The sequence below is a fragment of the Tenebrio molitor genome, chromosome 2 (assembly GCF_963966145.1).
Source record: "Tenebrio molitor chromosome 2, icTenMoli1.1, whole genome shotgun sequence".
In the NCBI taxonomy this organism is placed as follows: domain Eukaryota; kingdom Metazoa; phylum Arthropoda; class Insecta; order Coleoptera; family Tenebrionidae; genus Tenebrio; species Tenebrio molitor.
Genome location: NC_091047.1, coordinates 26,353,453 through 26,374,493, shown reverse-complemented (window position 1 = coordinate 26,374,493; position 21,041 = coordinate 26,353,453). Strand labels below are relative to the sequence as shown.

At 34.0% G+C, this 21,041-nt stretch overlaps 1 protein-coding gene and 1 long non-coding RNA gene across 2 annotated transcripts; both read left to right on the top strand.

The window, feature by feature from the left end:
- Nucleotides 1-11,230: 11,230 nt before the first annotated feature.
- Nucleotides 11,231-11,666, top strand: LOC138124396 (uncharacterized). Its single transcript, XR_011157130.1, has 2 exons — nt 11,231-11,321; nt 11,365-11,666. It is a non-coding gene; the product is annotated as an uncharacterized lncRNA (long non-coding RNA).
- Nucleotides 11,667-16,504: 4,838 nt separating this feature from the next.
- LOC138124262 (uncharacterized) lies at nt 16,505-19,038 on the top strand. Its single transcript, XM_069039250.1, has 5 exons — nt 16,505-17,397; nt 17,468-17,752; nt 17,805-18,012; nt 18,067-18,425; nt 18,486-19,038. The coding sequence occupies exons 1-5, from the start codon at nt 17,284-17,286 to the stop codon at nt 18,972-18,974; spliced, it is 1,455 nt and encodes a 484-aa protein (XP_068895351.1). The 5' UTR covers nt 16,505-17,283; the 3' UTR covers nt 18,975-19,038.
- The last annotated feature ends 2,003 nt before the right edge of the window (nt 19,039-21,041 follow it).

Below are 21,041 nucleotides of genomic sequence, written 5' to 3'. Positions count from 1 at the left end.
CATAACTCCGTAGCAAATTTCAAAGAATTCCAACAAACGGTTTGATAGGTTTAATAAAAAGAGCCTCAAACAGTAGCTACGTTTATTTATTTTTGAATTAAATTTAAAAAAAAATTTTTAGAGTTGTTATGTAAACTATTATTACATGTGATACATCGTTGAATTCAGAAAAAAAACCTCTTTTCAAAAATAATAAAATTAACCCCTGTTGCTATTTAAAAAAATTCTAATTAGCTTTGTATCTCGAAAACAAATGATGGTATAAAACTGAAAAAATTGCAAAGAATAGAATTTAAATGCTCTCAACTCCATACCAAATCTCAAGGATTTCCAAGAAACCATTCTCGAGATATTTAACTGTTGGCATACGTTGTAGCGACCCTGTATATAATATTAAAGATGCAAGTCAAAAAAGATATGAGCTCTTACACAAATTCTTATCCGATTGCATACTCGTATATTCAGTTATTAAGAGTAGTACCTACTGAGTTGGGTGAAAATTTATTTTTGGTATCTTAAGTTATGGAGAATTAAAGCATAACTGATAGCTGTCCTCGTTGACTGCAGCGTAAATAAAAATATTTAATGTTGGTTTTAAAGTTTTCTCGTCTACTTACAGCAAGTGCAAACTTGTAATCCAAAATCAATGAAGCAAACTGTATCTTAAAGGGTTTGTAGGAGTTGGCGAGAAAGATGAGCAAAATATTTTTATTTTTGGAATCCCAGTTGTACCATGAACATTTCGTCAAAGTATCGAAAACGCAACTTGTCTAGAATTAAAGAAAATCATGTTTTAAGATTGGGGTTCTGAGATCATCGAATCCTGTACCTCGTCAAAAAGTATTTGGCCGGTTTCGCAAAAAATGAGAAGAAGAAGAATATTGGTGATAATAGACCAACCAACGCGAATTTTCAAAATTGTACTGGAGCTTGGCAAAACCTAGATTCAGGAATGTTATGGCAGTAGATTTGGTTTATTGACGGTGACTTACCAGGTCACACAAAGATAATAATCCGATTGAAACCAATACACCTATTACGACTAGTACTGGTAGAACTTGTGTGGCACCCTCTAGAATTTCTTTAATTGTTCTGTTGAAACATAGAATAACTATATTTTCAAAAAATATGTCGATATTACCTTCCCAAAGCAGAATGGTGCTGAATGCAAAAACACAATTTTTTGAAAAGTCTATGATTATAAAGAATTCTTTCATCAGGTGTCATTTTCTTGAAAGAAATATCGTCATCTACTATTTTTAGTATGTGCTGATTAATCAAAAAAACTTGCAAGTATACTTCCATTATTGCATAAACTATAACACCCGGAAGGCGAAACAGTGAGTAAATGCTGAAAGGAATAACTAAGATTTCAAATAAAGTTAAAACCATAGACCATGAAGGCAAATATTCTTCAACAAGTAAATCCTGAATAAGCCATTCTCGATTACTACCGAAAATTGGTGAAATCAAAATGCACATTAACGTGATATTTGCTAAAACCAAGTACATGCCACCATTAATCCACTTCGCTCTTTTAATGATAATTTTTTCTGCTTCTGAGCCCGCACTGTCTATAGGTAGAAAAGAACAATAGAATTTATTGGCCAATTTTAACATGGTTTCCTCGAAAATGATGGCGATGACCATTACTACCAACATCTAAATGATCAAACTACATGGTTATTGACGATTTAGTAATAAAGTAATCTACTTACGTATCCAAGAATCTTGATTCCAGTAGCATACCTTACGATCAAATAAGTAGAGAAATTATTGATCAAGTAAACCAATGAAAAAGATATAGTTAAAAAATATACAACAATGCAGAATGTGTTGAAATATTTGCCAGGCTTGTTAAATGGCCAAATTACAAACAAATTTCTTAGATTGATGAAGGGATCATCCAGTTCTAAAATTACAAATTCTAGTAATAAGAATAGAGTTGTTTATAAAAATTTACCACTGAGGAAGGTTTTTTGTTTACGACTGGACGTATTCATCTTTTTCGATGCAATGCGTGACTAGTACATAGACACTCAACTGAGTCTCAACAGACCATTACTTTAATGATGTTTTTGAGACAGTTGGTAATTTTCCATTTAATGATCTTTTTTAAATAAATGTTTTATCAAAGCAATGAGTAATGATAATTGATTTATTTGTCTTAACCCATATCTGAGAATAACTATGTCAGGAAGGCTCTTCCGAAATAAAAAGCCAAGTTGAAAGTCTTCATTAAAATGAATTTTCAAATAGGTATCATATATTTTAAAATAAAGAATCGGCCAGAAACATTTCTAATGAAATATTTTAGATTCCAGTTAGCCATGCTTACTTTATTGAATTAATTAAATTGTAATGTTAATTCTGTTTGTTCTTAATGGATTGTGGCATTTATGATCAAATGAATATAGGTAGTTAATTTCTTCTTAATAGTAGTTTTAGTGTTCGTTATTGATTTAAACAGAGACATTGATTTCAAATTTAGTCTATAAAATAATAATTTCTAAAGTTTATATTTTAAGTTACCAGCACCTTGATTTAATATACTCTTAATATAATAATTTTCTTCTTTGTGCTAGCTAGTTCATTGAGTTGTAGATATAGAAATGGAGTTTAATTATAAATACTTATTTCAGTATTATCTTTTACAGTTTACAGTTTACAAAGAAGTGTTGAGACCTAGAGTGAATCTCTAAATAGATATTTCAAATGATTATTTCCTTCATGTGTTTAGCAACCAATTGCGTGACAAATATTGACCAATCAAAACGAGAAAACAAAAAATAACCCGATAAAATTTCTCTAAAATGCACATGTGCAATAATCTGATAAAAAATATCGGTACCTGATTTTTTTTAAATTATTTTGAATAAAAAGGACTGTAAATAATGCGTATGCCGTATACCCCTCGTGCAAAATTTTAATATCGGCAATTTTTTTGCTAATGAACTCAAACATCCATAAATTATTCGGTCAGAAGACCAATTATTATCAAATAAAAGCCCTCGACTTCGTCTCGTGCTCTTATTTGCTAATAATTGGCCTTCTGACCTCATTTATGGATGTTTTCGTTCATTAGCAAAGAATTTAAAAAAACAATCCTGGAAAACAGTTCACGGTTCTTACCAAAAAGTGGTAGGCATTAAATGAAGTATAGTCCAATTTTTACCCTTTTGAGGGTTTTCCTTCCTTGCTTTCTCTTTATTGAAACGACAGAAATAGAAAAAAACAAAAACATTTTCTCACAGAAATAGAACTGAAAATTAAACTACAGATTTTTTTTAAAATATTTTTCACAAGTTAAAAATTCAATAAGCATTTCTTTTGTTATATTGTTTTTGTTTTATTTACTTAACTAAAAAATTGGTAATACTAGTACAGAGCGCCCAGAAATGTGGTAGCAACTTTTACACAAAGTGTCACAAGAGGGCACTTTCGAAAAGCCAAATTTGTTCAATCTTGCAACATTCAATTTTTGAATTTTTTCAAAAGAATATGTTAAGGAGGTTTTCCGAACAATTTTTACCCCCGACTTGTGCACTAAAATTTATCGAAATGTTCCTCGAAGGGTTCAGTTATGCATTGAGCATAATGGTGGTCAATTTGAACATTTTCAATAAAATTTAAATTTGAGTGTTTTACGTTTGACAATTCTTGACATTTATTTATCTCAATTTAGATAGCGGCGTTGCCATGCATAAAAAAGGTCTCTTTAAAAAAGTGTCATCTTGCGGAACCAATCGAAAAACTTGCTACCACATTTCTGGGCGCTCTGTACTTCTTAACTCACTCAAACAATTGTTTCCTTCATGAATTTTAAAAACGACTACAAAAACATCTTTTATAAACATCAAGAATGGGAATGTCAAGTGGCAAAAATAAAAAACAAGAAAGCTGGCAACAGGGGTGAAATTAGAAATTAAAAAAAAGCGACAAAAAAAGGGAGAAGAAGAAGGATGCATGGAATGAAACGTTCATATAGGCAATAAATGGTGAAAAATAATGACAAAAGTATACAGTATGCGCTGCAGAAAAAGAAACCATCCAACACATTGTGGAAGAATGTCCCCTTACTAAATTCAGCAAGGTTTCTCCAAACTCCATCTACTTACCGAAGACGCCCTAAATTGGCTACAACAAATTAAAAACATATAATTTAACATAATTATTTTGTAAATTTCGAATTTTAATTGTATTTTCCTTCATACGAATATATATATACAGAGGTGAAGAAAACAAGAAGACGTGTCGCAGACGCAATGAAAGAAAACAGGGAAGAATGTAAGCTCATAGGAGAATATGAAACTGGGAAGAGGAGAGGGGGGATGGTAAAAGAAAATCCAAAGACAAGGTGTAAAATGCAGAGGGGAAGAGACTGATGGAATGGATCGAAGAAAATGGATGGGAAGTGTTGAACAGGAACAAACAAGGGGAGGAAGGAGGGAAATGGACATACATAGGTAGCAGAGTGGAAACAGTGATAGATTACGGAATAATGAACAAAGAAGCATGGGAAAGGGTAGAAGAATTCAGAATAGAAGAGAAAGTAGAGTCGGACCACGAAGAAAGGGGACAAGGAAAAGCAAGGGAGGAGCAGAAGAAGGTGATAATAAAGGTATGGGATGAACAAAGAGTAGAAGAGTACAGCGGGAGACTAGAAACAGCAACATTTGTGGAGCAGGATGTGGAGAAGATGGCGGCAGAACTGAAGGAAGTAATCGAGAAAGCGACGACGAAAAAGGAGGTGACAGTCAGGGGAACAAAAGGGGCAGGAAGGAAAAATGGATGGTGGGACAGAGAATGTGAATGATTGAAAAAGAAGGCATTGAGAGAATGAATGAGGAACAAGATCGACAGAAGCAGGATTCTAGAAGCGAAAGAAGATACAGGGAGAAAGATGTAGAGAAAAGAAGAAGCAGAGGGGGGAGAGGGAGCAGAAGAGATAAAGGAAATAAGAACAGACAGGGAGGTATGGAAATACATAAACCAAGAGAAAAAGCAAAAGGAATCAGTGCTGGAAGGGAGAAAGGAAGAGGGAACGGCAGGAACACAAATGAAAGGGAAGCAGATGGCGCCCGAGGAAACAGAAATCACAGCGGAAGACATGGTAAGGCAGATAAGAAAGTTGAAAAAGAGAAACGTACTGTAACGGTCCGAATAGGTTCGATAAATTAAGAATTTTAATTTTTTAAATAATTTCAACGAAATGTTTTAAATACCGTTCATTTGCGACGGAAATGCTCGTCTGTTGTAAATTTTATTGATGCCTTTGTCGGCAAGAGCGGTACCACATTCCTCAAGTGAAATCTGCCAACCTTTCTTTGAAAATGCAGGTACGCACCCGGTCCGAACACAATACAAAGATAACAGTTTTCATGGGAAAAGAAACATTGCAAAATTTACTCGTTCGACAATTTGGGGAGTCCAGTTAAAATCAGGGGATAATTGAATTAATCAATTTGATGTTAGCAGGTTTCAAATTGAGAGAACCACCAAATCAATGTTCATTAGGTTAATTTACTTTTTTTAACATTCTCAAATTTGGGGCATATTTGTAATCAAAGGGCGAGAATGGCAAATTAGAAACAGAGCGCTTTATCGTAGAAAAGAACTAGAATCGTTTGCACTTTTAGTTAGAAAAGTAACAAAGCAAAGTAGAAAGGGAGTCGGTAGAAAACAGACAACAAGGTAACGGTAAAGGCAGGTAGTTGTAGAAATCAGAGGTATGAGTGAGAGAGAGAGAGAATGAAAATTACGAATTAATTAGAACAGTTTTGGGGAATCAGACCAATGTAGAACAATTTTAGAAGTAGCAGATCAACGGAATTTAGTTGCATGACATGGCACTTGCGTAACAGCGTTTCAAGTTCAATTTAGATTTCAAAATAATGTGAATTTGTTTCATTTTAATTCTGTTTGTTTCATTTTAATTCTGTTTAATTCTTGGTGCTGATTTTTATTATTGTATAGAGTCAGTAATTTAGTGTTCTTCTTCAGAGTTCTAATTCAACAACAAATTATGTACAGTGGCGGCCTTTAATTTGGAAACACATGCCTAATCTAGTTTACTGGATATTTCTAATATTTGATAGTGTAAGCGTTATGTCATGAACTCATGTCACCCATGTCATCGTTGAGCACATTCAACAGACTGTCACAGCCGAAATTGATATGTCAATAATATTGTCAAAGTGACAAACAATTTACAATAAAAAAATCTTGGTGCTTCCAAATTAATGGCCGCCAGTGTACATTCAGTCTGGTCCTACCACAGACCATCAACAGAATTAAGACTTTCAAAACCCGTATAAAACATGGGAGACACTGACAACACTAGCGCTGCTCTAGCGTTAGGCCTAAGGTACTATATGTTAGGCCAAACTAAATTACCGAATTTACTCGTTAATCCGATCGGGAATTTCCGTTTAAAAAGAAGGTTGATTTGAATATTAATTAATAATGTCATCAGTAATTTTGAATTTTCTAATTTCTGTCAAGGTTTAGTCAATAAATTTTATAAATTGTTCTACAAAATAAATTACTCCAAACCAGTATCTTGAGATAATTTTTCGTAATCTTTTTTTATTTGGTAAGTTATCTTTTTCTTTTTGAAAAAGTACGAAATATGGTTTTTCAGATCGCAATTTCGTGAAAAATGAAACATAAATGCTTTGTAAACAACAAGATCGGCGATAAAAAATAAACATTTTAAATTTCAACAATTAGAAGAACAAAAGAAACGATGGATAGAAGCTTTAGGTAAATGTTGCACCACCCTTTAAAACAGATAATGTCTTTACTTGCGAGAAACATTTTAGCAACAATTTCTTTACTCAAAAAGCAAAACTCCATAAATACGCCCTACCGTCGATTTTTCTTCGTGAAGACAAAACAAACTTCAATAAACAATGTTAGACCAGCTGTACAAATTGAAAATTCTACGATTACTGAAAATCCCACTGTAGAGAATCTAATCCTTCCTGTTATGCCCAAGGCCCAAAATAGACACCCAACAAAATCTTCTAGTGTGTTGTAAGTACTTGAATGCAAGAAAGTTAGTAGTCTTACTGCAAAAGGTAGAAACATTTATTATATGGACCGATATCAGCAAAAAACAATTTCAAAATTAAAAAATCTTTTGCACGATCCTAACATTATCTCCAGAAATTTTAAAAGTTAACGCAAAATCAAATTATTGAACTAATTCTACCCTTCAATTCAGTTTCACTCGCCTTTTAAACTAGCCCACTCATGCCCAAAAAATCCCAATTTACACACAAACTCGTTTAATGAACTACTAATTTGTTGTATATGTTAGAATTTGTATTAAAATGTTTAATACTTAATTAGTCGTTTTTATTTTTTTTAGATAAGTATCAATTTAAATAAATTGAAAAAAAATAGGCAACTAGGTATACAGAAACTAGTCAGATATGCAACTTGTTATACATTAGTTTGGCCTAACGCTCGGGCAGCGCCACTTGAGCGCGTCACCAAAAATGTAATCCCTCTTGACAGTCTTACTATAGTTTAATTGTCTGTGGGTCCTACAAAAAGTCTAAATTTAAACATTTAAAATAATGGTGGAAAAACGGAAGCTGTAATTTCAAAAGTTCTGGAGATATCGAAAAGATGTCGCGATCGGCGTAAAGTAGAACCGAGCTGATTGGTCACTTTGGTCAAGTAGGGGTTGCGAAAGTGGGGTGCGCCAGAAATGACAAAACCGAATGCGGGACGGGAAACAAGGCTTTTTTGATTCACTCGGAATTTGATTTCCAAAGTAGCCGGAGGTACGTTCGGTACCTCCAGCAGCCATTTTGTGACCACGTGCTTTACATTTACAAGGTATACTTAGTATATTAAAGTATAAGTGGATAAAAAGGTCTTTAAAACACGCGCGATTTTTCGGGCACGACGGCGCAGCCGGAGTGTTCGAAATAGAGTGTTTTAAAGACCAGTTATCCACGAATACTTTACGCTTTTTTTTTTATTGGTACACTTTGAAAATATTACAAATATTACAAAAAATGGAAATAAAAACGTGAAAACATTAGTGATGTTACTGATGTGACATGAATATACAGTGTAGAATAAAATGATTTACACCTAGTTACCTTTAGAATTTTTGCACATGTAAATTTTCCTGTACCGCTCTACCTTTTTTTTCGGAGTGCCGAACTATTGTTCTGTCAATAAATGTCATCAATCGAATTGACAATTGTTACAATTTATTAAATTGAATTAACAAACGTTGGTGGCCACTTTCAACACTAGCTGTGACTTGCTTTTGTTAGCTCCTTTTTAATTTCATTCTCAACTTTGCATTCTTATCATCCCTTCGCAATAAATCACATTTGGAATTTGGATATATATTTCGAGGTTTGGCTTTCTTTTTTTTTTTAGAGCGGCATTTTGTATTTTTACAAGGGTAATGCAAAGGTAACCAGATGTAAATCATTTTACTCCACACTGTATCTTTCGTTGACATGGAAAATGAAAAAAACCAAAATTAATTTCCAATCTGTCACTTAATCTCAACTATATTATTCACATTCATTTAAAAGATTAAGATTGTTGAATATTTTATTAAAGCTTTTGAAACGTTTGTTAGTAGTATTTTATTCGACGTTACAGGGTACTCCTGTCAGATCAATCATTAATAAGTTAATATTTAGACTTCACGTTTCTCCGGTCCTCTCGGATTGTTGATGATGCCATGCAAACTTTAAAAAACGCGCGTTTTTAAAAGTTCTATTTATACACGCTCAGGCGTATTTTAAATGAGCAATGAAATAATTTAAGAATCCCTACAAGTCCTTAAGAATGATCTCTTCGATATTCCTAAGTCATCATTTTTAACCCTCGTTAAAGAAACTGATGAAGAGAATTACAACTAACCTTGAATTATTTTTTTAATTTTAGGATACCACCTAACGATTTATGATTTCTGATCGATCCAAAATGTTGGAGTAAACTAGTTTTTGGTTAAGAATTTGATGGAATGATTTGCTTTGCCCACTCTCCCCTAATGCTGCGACATTTTATCTCCGACTTTAAATAAATTTGCATAATTGTGTCGGTTTGAGATGTGCCTTCCTGTCTAATTATTATTGAATATTAATATTCTTCATTTGATAATCATTCAAAGTTGTTTTCATGAAAATGCTAAAGTGTCAACGAAATCCTCTTCGTAATTACAGTTTAACATAATTACTTCCCATCCTTGAGCCAAGACAGCACCGTTCACTGACGATTTTACGAGGCCATTAAACAGGAACCAAAGAAACCTCGATGAAATAGTCCGTATTGTTTTGTCTTTATCGACTGGGGGTCATGTAACAACTTGAGCCGGGAATGGCGCTGTCACCGTATTATTAGCAGAGTTATCCTTGTGAAAGTTGCAAGTCCTCGCTGAAAGAGCAATCAATTGGCCCCACCCCCGGTGCATCCTGGTGAGGTCCTGAGCATGAACAGATGCCAATGTCAGCGAATGCAGTCAGTAATTGTTTCATGTGAGAGATATCATCTCTCTGCGGACCATTTTTGTAAGAAAGTTTTTCAATTTCACGCCCTGTCCGAGTCTCGCAATAAAACTGTAACGGGAAATCTACAATTCCGGTAACGGGACCGGGAAATTTATCGTTGCATTTCTGGAAGGTCGGGCTGAAGCGAGAACAGGCCAGACTCCGACTTCATAAATCAGTTATCGAACGACTTTAATATCCCGATATGATATGATTACCTTCTATGAATTGCGCCTTATGAAAGGTCTGGGAAACCGGGGAGATATAGGATGGAAATAAGCAGCTTTTATTTAATCCCGGAAATGCCATTCCTTCGCCACAATTTTGCTATTCGCCACACTCACATCCGCCATCAAAATCGGGACACTTAGTCCTGCCCCAGGAATATTGCTTAAGATTACGTCAGCTTCTGGGTGCTGGTGGGGCGGCTCACTTATTTATGTACTTCATTACGTTCCTTATCTGTCACTAGTTCAGAAATTTTTCTTCATATTTCCGAATTTTCAATACTTTCTTGCGTTTATATTTTTGATTGTTTCGGGATGCAAGACTAGATTTAGCCAAACATTTATTTTATATCCACGAAAACAACTGACTTCAAAGAAATTCACCTTTTCCTTTAATTTCAGATTCGTCTAGAATAATATGTAATAATAAATTAATTAAACTAAATGCTTTATGAATTGTAAGGTTTTCAAATGTGAATTTAATCATGTTAAGAGCTTCGAACACAAAAAGCTCGTAATAAATATTTTTTGTGTTCCATAAGTATTGTGTCCACATTAAAGCTGACCACCATAATTTACAATGTTTTTATGACCCCACCATATAAAAGCTCCAATCTGTTTTAATTAATGTAGTTGGTGTAGTTATTAAAGTTTCATTTAAAACATGCATTTTACATAAAATCTGGTCCGCGATTATGGCGGACTAATCTCCTTAATTAAGTTAATAATAAATTTTACAGGATATTCACTGAAATTTTAATTATCTCAGACCTAAAAATAGGAACTGGAACTGTTACAAAAGATATTTCATTTAACAGACTAACAAGAAATTGCCAACAAAAATGAACTTAACACTAAAATATAACATTTGTGCTTACGAAATATTTACACACATATATATACATATTTAATAAACTAGACCTATACTTGACATTACAACATTCTGTTATTTGTAAACATATATACAGTGTTACACCCGCTAGTCAATTATGAATTAAAACAATTAATTAGAAAAAATTAAGACAGCCTTGCCTTCATTTCCTCCGATCCAAATCATTGTGTTGTTCTCAACCGTCACTCTTCCTTTAAATCTGCAACCTTCAAGTAATTTTAAATAAAAACCAAAAATACATAGCAAAAAACACTTACAGATTTGTCTTTTTTCTGTTTTTGGGCATTTCTTACAAAACATATCTTTAGCAAAGTGCACCGGTTCCTTCGTACCTTATCCATCACTGGATCAATTCGAAGATATTGTTCGAGATTTTGTTTTCCAATTCTGTTCTTAAACCGGGCCCTTTCCTTTTTCAACTCTAACTTTCTCTCTTCCTTTTCTTCAAAAATGTACAGTCGCGAGAGGCCTTGAATCGTCTCTTCGTCAGCATTCGGATGTAATTTTCTTATCGTGGGCTCCACATACTGCATCTTTTTGTCGAAGTTGGTTTTTGTCTCATTATCTATTAAATGGTCGATGACAAAGTTGCTGTGGCTACAAATCGACCAACTTGTCGCTTGCACATTGAACACTTCTAAATCCATTGCGGAGTGAAACCGACACTGACGAGTACAAATTTATCTCGAAGATAAGGTTAATTTTTTTGTTTCAGTTGTTGTTTTGTGGCATTGAAGAACATGGTCCCTCTGCATCCTCTGCAGTTCGTGAAAAATTATTTTCAAGAAATCTCCACGAAAATAGAGTGTGACGCTAAGAAGAAGAAGAAGAAGGGCATGGTGATGGATAGGTTGTACGATGAGAAAAAGGAGATTAAATATATACTGAAAAGTGGTGCAATACAAAAAAAATCCTGGTTCAATGTGCAACTGAATGGTGAAAACCTACGAGTGAAGTGGACGGGTTTGCTGTAATAGAACATTTTGTAAAAGTGGCCGTCGACCGCTTCAATTTTAACATAGAAGGAAATGTAAGTTGCAAACATTTTATAACAGATTTAGTGGAAAATTCTCTTTCATAGGGGATTTTAAAACGTCTCAGAGCGAATTTTGGTAAAAAAATCGATGTGTTTAATTGTTTTCCTTGTTTACTTTTAATAATTAAATTAACTGTGTATTCAAATTTTTCTTTCTTGTACTTTTGCCACCTTTTGGTACTAAAAATGTTTTAATAATAATAATTCGTTATTAAACGCTTGCACAAAATTTTAGCAGTCCTTTTATTATTTAACAAAGCACTAAAAAGCAAAGATGTATGCTTGTATAGCTTTTAATAAATTGAGTAGTGGATATAATTAAGTAATAATTACCTAATTAATACCTGCTTGCTTAATGCCGTGATAAGACATGATGATACTTGACATAAATTACTAATTAATTTAATAGCAAAGATCAATATGCTTCAATGTAAAATGCATAGAATATCTAATTACATAATAGCTATTTATTATACAAGTGTCTTATAAGGCAAATAATCGACGAAAGAAATGCTTAGCCACGAGAGATTGCTCGAGTTCTTGAGTGACATATTTGCTGTTAAGTGTTAAGGCACGAGTGCAATACATAGTTTTATGCAACACCTCCTTCTGTAACAAATTTTATTCCTTTTGATGTTCAATAAACTGTTCACTTCTCTCTAAACTCATTAATTGTAAAAACAGTTTAATCATGGGTTCATAAGTCCACTAGTGTTTTATAGACCTGATAATATATTCAAAATCGGCATTATTATGACTTCATAATAAACAGGTGTTGGATAAAATAATTAACTCAATTTTAATATGAAATATTTATACCGGGTATCAACCACCAAACCTGGCCATAGGCACATTACACATATTAAAATAATATATGAGTTGCTATGAAATATATTATTGTGTAATGTCATATTGACAGCTATAATTATCATCCGTACAAACAATGCCATCAGGAAACTTTTGATGTAGGTAACGTAGAAAGTAGAAATACTTTTGAAATTTGGAAAAGGGAAGAACGATCACGGAGCAGTATTACGCTCAGTTATTGGGCAAATTTGACGAAACAAGAATATGTTTCATAGCAACTCATATATTATTTTAATATGTGTAATGTGCCTATGGCCAGGTTTGGTGGTTGATACCCGGTATATCATAAATATTCTGTAAAATAATGCTGCACATTTTGTTCTCTATGAAACCGAATTTGTCTCAATTTTCTGAATTTGCCACGCTACAGGTTTAATCTTGAGCCATTTTTGAATTCTGTTCGGCAAATGTTTTAATTTGAATGTGATTCTGGGTTTGTTTAGATTATTTTTTATCGAAATAGGAAACCACTTCTCCTAATACTTTCTTGTCATTTTAGAAATTTAAACACAGCCGTAATACCTTCCTCATTAAGGTAGTTCTGTCAGTATTTCCTTTACTTAAATTCATCAATCTTCTGTATTTTTTTTTCAATTCTTTTGACCGACTGGTCACCTACGGCAATTAAAAGTTAATTCACAATTTTGACCATAGCCGAAAAACACTATTTACTATGTATTTTGATAAAAAACGACACTAAAGTAGAAAAATGTTCAACCATTCCACACCAAAAATTTGAACATAAATCACGGTCTAATTTCATAGATAAAAATTGGATAAAATGGATGAATAAACAAACTAATTCGAAATGGTGTGGTAACACCGCACGTTAGTTTTAGAATCTGTTTTTTAAACAGAAGATTGAGGAGAAGAACAAAAAACAAAGTGAAGGTGGAAGAGAAACAAGGCGAATGGCTTGAGACGACAAAGGGAGTGAGACAGGGCTGTCCGCTTAGCGTCCTGCTATTTACGATATACTCGTATGTGGTAGATACGAATGAAATATTAAGGAAAGCACAAGCGAGGGAGAGTATGGTAGGTATAGAGAAAGTTTGGAGACTGGCATTTGCGGATGACTTGGTAATACTGGCACAGATTGAAAGAGAAATGAAGGAAATGATGAAGAGTCAGGGAAAGTATGTCAGGAAAAAAAGGCTAGGAGTGAATGTGAGAAGACGAAAATGATGCTGTTCAATAAGAGAAAGAGAAAGAGTGAAGAGAGTGAGTGAAACTGGGAAGGAAGTAAACCAGAACAAATAAAGAAGTGCAAATACTAGGGTTACACATTCAATGAAAGAGCCACGGATAAGACATATATCAGAGAGATAGTGAGGAAAGCAAGTAAGGTAATGAGATATGTTTGGGCAATAGGAGAGAGAAAGTGGAGAGGTGATTTCAGGAGGAGAATGATGATGGTTGACAGCATGAGAGAGAGTATACCTATTGATGTACGGGGCAGAGACTTGGGGATAGAAGGAACAAGAAGAGCTGGTGAAACTGCAAGAAAAATATTTGAGAGGTGTGCTAGGAGTGGACAGAGTAACGCCAGATTACATAGTGAGGGCAAAGTCTAAGAGGAATAGGCTGAGAGTGAAAGCCGGAAAGAGAGCGGCAAAGTTTGACGGCAAAATGGATGGAAGGAAAGAGTGCAGGATACTAACGGAATGCTGGAGAGAAAAGAGAAAAACACAAAGAAGAAGGAGAGAGAGAAATACTATCAGAGAAACGGGTATGCCAGTGAAGAATTGGAAAGATTAAGAGCAAAAGGAAGATGGATGAATGTACAACTGTGTGAAAGGTAGGTACCAAGACACAGACAAGCAAGAAAGGAGGGACAGAATCAAAGAGTCCAGATACAACAGGAGGTGTGAAAGGTGTATGACAGAGGAAATTGGGGAGTATCTGGGGAAAAAGTGTGAGAGAAAGAAAAATGATGGCGAGATTTAGATGCAGGAACGAGGAGACAACAGGTATAGGCGAACGAAATGTTCTAAAGTGACCTCTGTCGGAACCTGGGTGAATTACTTTGTGAAGTATACCTCGTGGTTGTTACATGTGTATTGACTATTTAGTTGTATTTTTACTTTATTGTTATTGTGAAAAATGAGTGTTAATATATTCTGTCTCGTAATTCGGAAGTCACGTTAAGCCATTGGTCCCGGTCTATTGAGTTTGTCATCATGACCCTCATAGATTTGTAAACCAGTCCTAGACTGTGTAACAAATTTTTTTTTCTAACTGTTGTATTTATGGGTGCCATAGTAAAAAGGGAAGGAATCGAGATTTATCATTCCACTCATTTCCAGTAAAAAACAAATTATCCGCCTACATATACCATTTAAATTGTTTCAAATTCGGACTATATCTATGACAATTCAACTCGCATTCTCTCGACCAATCAGATTTACGAAATTGATCAGTACGGACCAATCACGTTTGTTTTAAAAAAATTGCCGCGGAAATTTTCACTAGTGAAAATTGCCACCAAAAATTTCCAACAAAATGTTTCCACTAGGATATTTTATTTTCTATTTTATTGAATTTTTCAATCTTCGCTCGGTGAATTGTCACGCCGAATACAAACTCGTGGGTACGAAATTGCCGGAATTTTTCTCCTCAGACCACTCGTATTTGTTTCTTAAGACAATTTTCACTTGTTCGCTTCGCTCACTCGTGAAAATTGTCGCCGAAACAAATACTCGTATCTGAGATCGAAAATTTCCGGCAATTTCGTACCCACTCGTTGTATTACTATTGAAAATCTGACATTTTAGTTGGCAATATTATGATTTGCCATAATAAATCTATTTTAGGTTATATTGAACCGAGCGCGAGCATCGCTGCCAGTTTGCCACATTTTTTAAATAAGTGAACGCATTAAGAACAATAATACAAAACTTTAATTGAAATGAAACATATTTATATATTTGTATCGCAGTTCTCGTTTAAGAACATTCCTAATGTATTAATGACGGAAACTTTAGGCTCTTGGTGCAAAGAAGCCATAGATTTCATTAATGTCATCGGAAACCGACTTATTGCGGAATCAGGCGATTCAAAATTAAAGAAATTCCTTTTCGAGAGGATTTCCCTTGCTATTCAACGTGGAAACGCTGCAAGCATTCGGGGCACTTTTCCAGATTCCGCATTATTATCGGAAATTTTTTTTGCATTGTAAATCAAAAATGTTATGTAATTATGTTATCAATACAACACATGACGGAATTGACAACAAGGCGAATATTGAATATTTAAAAACGAAACGTTATATGACAGGACCTGACGGCAATCCAACAAAAACATATCTTGGCCTGCTGCGTGTTTAAAACAATCGTGAACGGCTAATAACTAACAAGAAGGTTTATAACCTCAAAAATTTATTCAATGTGAATGTTTAATCTTCCTTAATTTTTCATTAAATTGGTACATTTTAACACATTTGGATTAAAAGAAAAAGTTGATAGACATAAAGCATGGATGCTTAAGGTGAAAATGGGAAAACCGGCAAGTAAATTTTCGAAAGTTTGTTCGCTGCATTTTCATCAAAATGATTTCATTTTACCAGGTTTGTTAATACATTGAAATAAGGAACACCATCGTACACAATAACAAAAACAGAAACGAAATAACGTAATATACTTCTTACGACGGCCATATTGGTCAAACGATTGCAGCCCCACCATCGGTCATTTGTTTCGCCTATTGGATGGAAGGGCAGGAAAGAAGAGATTAAATGGACAAAAGAGATATGGAAGAGGAATAGAAAGGGGTGAAGGATGGAAATTAAAATGTTAAATAAATGAATCCTAACAGAAATCTAATTTTAAACATTCAAAATTATAGTGAAAAAAAACGGTTACATAGACAATTCAAATCAAATCAAATAAAAAAATATTTATTTCTAGATTTTATGTATTACATGTCATGTTGTACTTAGACTAATAGGTAAGTGATAATTAGGGCCCGGATTTTAGGCAAAATGGACTATTTTTATTTTTTAAGGCACATGTATGAAACTTGTCTATAAATGATTTCTGGCTTAATTAGAGTAATTAGAGCCATATTTGATTCTGCCTATTCGGCCTAAAATGCCCTTTAAATACCTATTTTACCTTTTAACTGCCTGAACATGCCTAAAATGACCAAAAATCAATTTCATTTTTGCGGTTTTTTCCCAATTTTCGAATTCTGGGAAGTTTACGGTATTGAAAATGTAAAAGTGGTACCTCAATAAAATTTACAATGCTTTATGATTTTAAAATTTAAGGAGATGTAATTACTGAAATGTACAAAGTGCAGTACAATACAGGAATTACTTTTTCGCTTTTACGGTTGGGACCATGATGTCAGCGGTAAATACTCCGACAATACCTAAGTACCACAAACCATTAGACTGGACTGGCATAAATTACAGAGTTTATCTGTTTGCCTCTGTTCGAAGGGGTGCAGGTATACGCGGTCTAATGTTTTCTGATACTTAGGTATTGTTAGAAGCTTTAACGTTTATAAAATGGTCCTTGCCATAAAAACGAAAATTAAAATCCCGAAGTGAAACAATAAGAGAAACCTTAAGGGTGTCATTTTCTAAAAATTTAAGAAATATAAAATTAACCATCTCCTCTGAAATTTGGTGGGAGACGTAAATATAAGCATTACAAATTTGTCATTTCTCGTTTACTTTATCTCCGTGCAGTGGTCGTGTTTCTTGTGAACCTGTTTAAAGTGAACATAATGCCGAAACAAAAAATTAGTTTACGCGAAAAAATATTACAGTGGACAAGCAAGAAAGATTTATATGAAATAAAATCAACCCGAGAAATGTTTTGTAAAGCTTGTGGTAAACTGGTAAGTTAAGCATAATTAAAAATATGTCATTTTATATTTTTTACTTATTTGAAAATTTTATTTTTTGTAGTTTATATGCGAAAAAAAATGTCACTTGCAACAGCATGAGCAAACGGCCATCCATAAAGAGAACATTATGACACCGCTTCGGCAAACGTTGCTGACACAGAACTTGGAGGAATCGGCAAATAGTACATTCAATATGGAACTTTGTAACGTCTTTTTAGCTGCCAATATACCATGGCACAAACTACAAAATCCTGCGTTTCAGAATTTTCTGACAAAATATTGTGGTAGAAAAATTCCGGATGAGTCTACTTTACGGAAAAATTATTTACCAAAATGCTACAAAGATGTATGAACATACTATCTTTTAATATTTAATTTAAAATTATTTTCACTTTTAGACTATTGACCGCATTCGGAATGAGCTGGATCCTTTTAACATATGGGTTTCAGTTGACGAAACAACAGATGCACTTGGGCGATATGTGGCGAATTGTCTGGTTGGGAAACTTTCAGAAGATGAACCTGGAAAATCTTATCTTTTGGCGTCTAAACAATTAGAAAGAACAAATCATGAGACAATAGCTAGATTCGTAAATCAATCTTTAGGTAAGGGTTTTTCACTTTTTTAAATTTATTTTGATTTAAAATTTCTATGCGTAGAAATCTTGTGGAGTACCAGAGTTGTTGCTGAAAAGTTTCTTTTGTTTGTAACGGATGGAGCACCATATATGATAAAATCTGGTAGACACCTTAAGGTGTTTTATCCAAAAATTGTGCATGTCACATGCTTAGCGCATGCTTTAAATCTAGTGGCTGAAAAAATTCGCTATCAATATGAAGATGTGGATAATTTAATTTCGAACGTGAAAAAAATTTTCGTTAAGGCACCTTTGAGAGTTGAAATGTACAAAGAAAAACTAAAAGAAATGCCACTGCCTCCACAGCCAATTTTAACACGATGGGGAACATGGCTTCAGGCTGCTATGTTTTACAGCGAACACTTTGATTCCATTAAAGAAGTAAGTATATAAAAGATAAGCAAATTAATTGATTGTTAAAGTGTTTTTAACTACTCACAGGTTGTCATGTCCTTTGATGGAAGTTCTGCTGTTGCTATTCAAAAAGCACAGTCTATAATGAAGAAACCCGGAATAAAAAACCAATTAATTTATGTTCGCAGTAATTTTAAAATAATCTGCGAAAGTATTACTCAATTGGAAAAAAATGGGTTACCTTTAACCGATTCAATCAAAATTGTTGAAAACGTATTTACCTCCCTAAAAAAATCTCCAGGCCCTGTAGCAGCAGTAGCATTAAAAAAACTTGAAGATGTTACTGAAAAAAATCCTGGATACAAATTTCTTCTAGAATTGGCAAGAATTTTTAGAGGTGAAGATGTGCCGGAACATGACACCAAAATGGAAGAAATTTATTACAAATTTGCGCCCATTACCTCTTGCGAGGTAGAAAGAAGTTTTTCAAAATATAAGTCCATTTTGGTGGATAACCGACAATGTTTTAAAGTAGAAAATTTAGAGCAATATCTTGTATGCAATGTAAATACGTAACAATGTAAATAACTAACAAACTTGTAGTATTGTATATTAATTAATAAAAAATAATTAGTAAATATCTTGTTGTGTGTACCTACTTAAAACTTTAAAAACACATTTTTTAATTTAATTAACCACAACTTTAAGGACCTAGTATGGCTTATTTTCAGTTTTTAAGGGACTATTTGCAGTAGTTTAAGGGACTATTTTAGGCACCTATTTCCGACTTTTTAATTGCCTAAAATCCGGGCCCTAGTTATCAGGATGGATTAGGACTTGTGTCGTCGGCGAATAGTCTAGTCTTCGTCTTGGGGTTATCTGTAACAGGAAAATCTATAGCATACAATGGAAAGGAGAGTGAAAGAGGTTGTTGGTTTTAAGGAAGTTTTTCAGGGGGTTAGAGAGGATTCTCTAAAAAATTTTCCCTGCAATATTCAAGAGGAAAATTAAGCGGTATGAAAGGGGTTGCTTGGGTCTTTACCCAGCTTGGGCAAGATGACCATGGTACAGTTATTAAAGATTGCAGTAATGGCGGACTGAGGGGGGTTTTTCAATACAAGGGCTCTGAGTTCGTCAGATTCCGATGCCTTTTTCTTTTTCAACAATGAGGGCTTTCACCTCGTCCGGAACAACCTCGATAACGAGAGAGTCGTTTTTCGGGTAGGGGAGGAAGAGATGATTGCGGGGTTGCGACGGAAGTTGTTGACGCGTTTTTTTACTTGCGTCATCGAAGTGGGGGTTATTGGGGACTTCGTGGATTTCTTGCAGGGGGCATTTTGAAGGGGTTTTGGGTTTGTTAGAACCAGGTTTCGGATCACCGGTTTTCGCGGATTGGGTCTTCGATCTGGTTGATGGCGTTGTTGGGGTGTCGATGTTGATCCTCGTTATTCGGGTAGATGGGGTGGTTGTGGGTTCCACTGGGACCAGGGTAACTTAGCTCCTCCGCCTACACTGCTCATAAATTTCTAAGCCATTAAATTCGCAATCTGGGGTTATTTGTTTGCTACGTTTATAGTTAACGCAAAAAACAGGAATCTAATAAGTACGATTCTTTTTGATCCAGTTGATAAAATTTTATTATAGTTGGGTCAGGTCAGGGGATTTGCACAAAGAACTTAAATTAATAAATTTGACGAATTAATAGTATCTTTAAAAACATTTGGCAACTATCAAGATTTCAGCTACCCTGGTAGTAAATTATAAACATTATCGCGTATCTTAAAGAAATATCTTTAATGAACTACTTTTGTTTTAGTTATTCATGCACACATATCGATTTACAAAATTAAATATTTTAAACTTAAACATTCAAAAAATTCTAAAATAATTTTTAAATAATATGTACTTTGCTTCAAGTAGTTATATACATATTATACAAAATTTCTTAGGTATGTATTTTCTATACATTTACATACACATACTTAGAAACTAAATTAAATATTTTCTTAATTTTCACGATTAATAAATTTTAATGAAAAACTTGTTCTTCTTCAATCCTAGCAAGGCCACGAACTGAAAACAGTTATACAGTTATTTTCTATCATCAACAACTTACAAGGAACTTACCCAATTCTTTCAGTTTATTATCTTCTTCTTTGACACGTCGGTAGTGCAATACAGACAGTCAAATTTTGAGTGAACTCTTCGGTTTTCAAAAACGTGAAGATTTCTTACCACATTTTTTGTTCTTTGATGATTTTGATAACTTCTTCCTGGCTATGGCTTTTTCTGTCTTAGCCACAACCCTCCTCAACACTATAAACTTTTGGGTTATGACAGCGATCTGTTTTACAAGTCCCATAAATATTTTATTAGGATACGTTAAACCTCCTCGATCTTGAAAAAAAATGAGCCGAAGCAATGGTCCAGGAATATCCCTTGAAATTAGTGGTGCAAGACAGCCGTCGCAATGGAATTTGTCATTTATTTTTTTTTAAATATATCCTGCTAAAAAAGCCACTGATGCAGAAGAAATGTTTTCGACAGGGAGAGTAATTTGACGGAATGCTTGAATTTGAATTCGTATTTCCAATGGTATTAACAAATTTTTGGTTCTGTCTCTACTAATTAAATTTTGTATTC

What these genes read in the sequence shown, in the direction of transcription:
- LOC138124262 (XM_069039250.1), top strand. Translation starts at nt 17,284, where the DNA reads ATGCCGAAACAAAAAATTAGTTTACGCGAAAAAATATTACAGTGGACA. An exon ending in GTAAAGCTTGTGGTAAACTG is followed by an intron (nt 17,398 to 17,467) that starts GTAAGTTAAGCA and finishes TATTTTTTGTAG; the next exon opens with TTTATATGCGAAAAAAAATG. An exon ending in TACCAAAATGCTACAAAGAT is followed by an intron (nt 17,753 to 17,804) that starts GTATGAACATAC and finishes TTTCACTTTTAG; the next exon opens with ACTATTGACCGCATTCGGAA.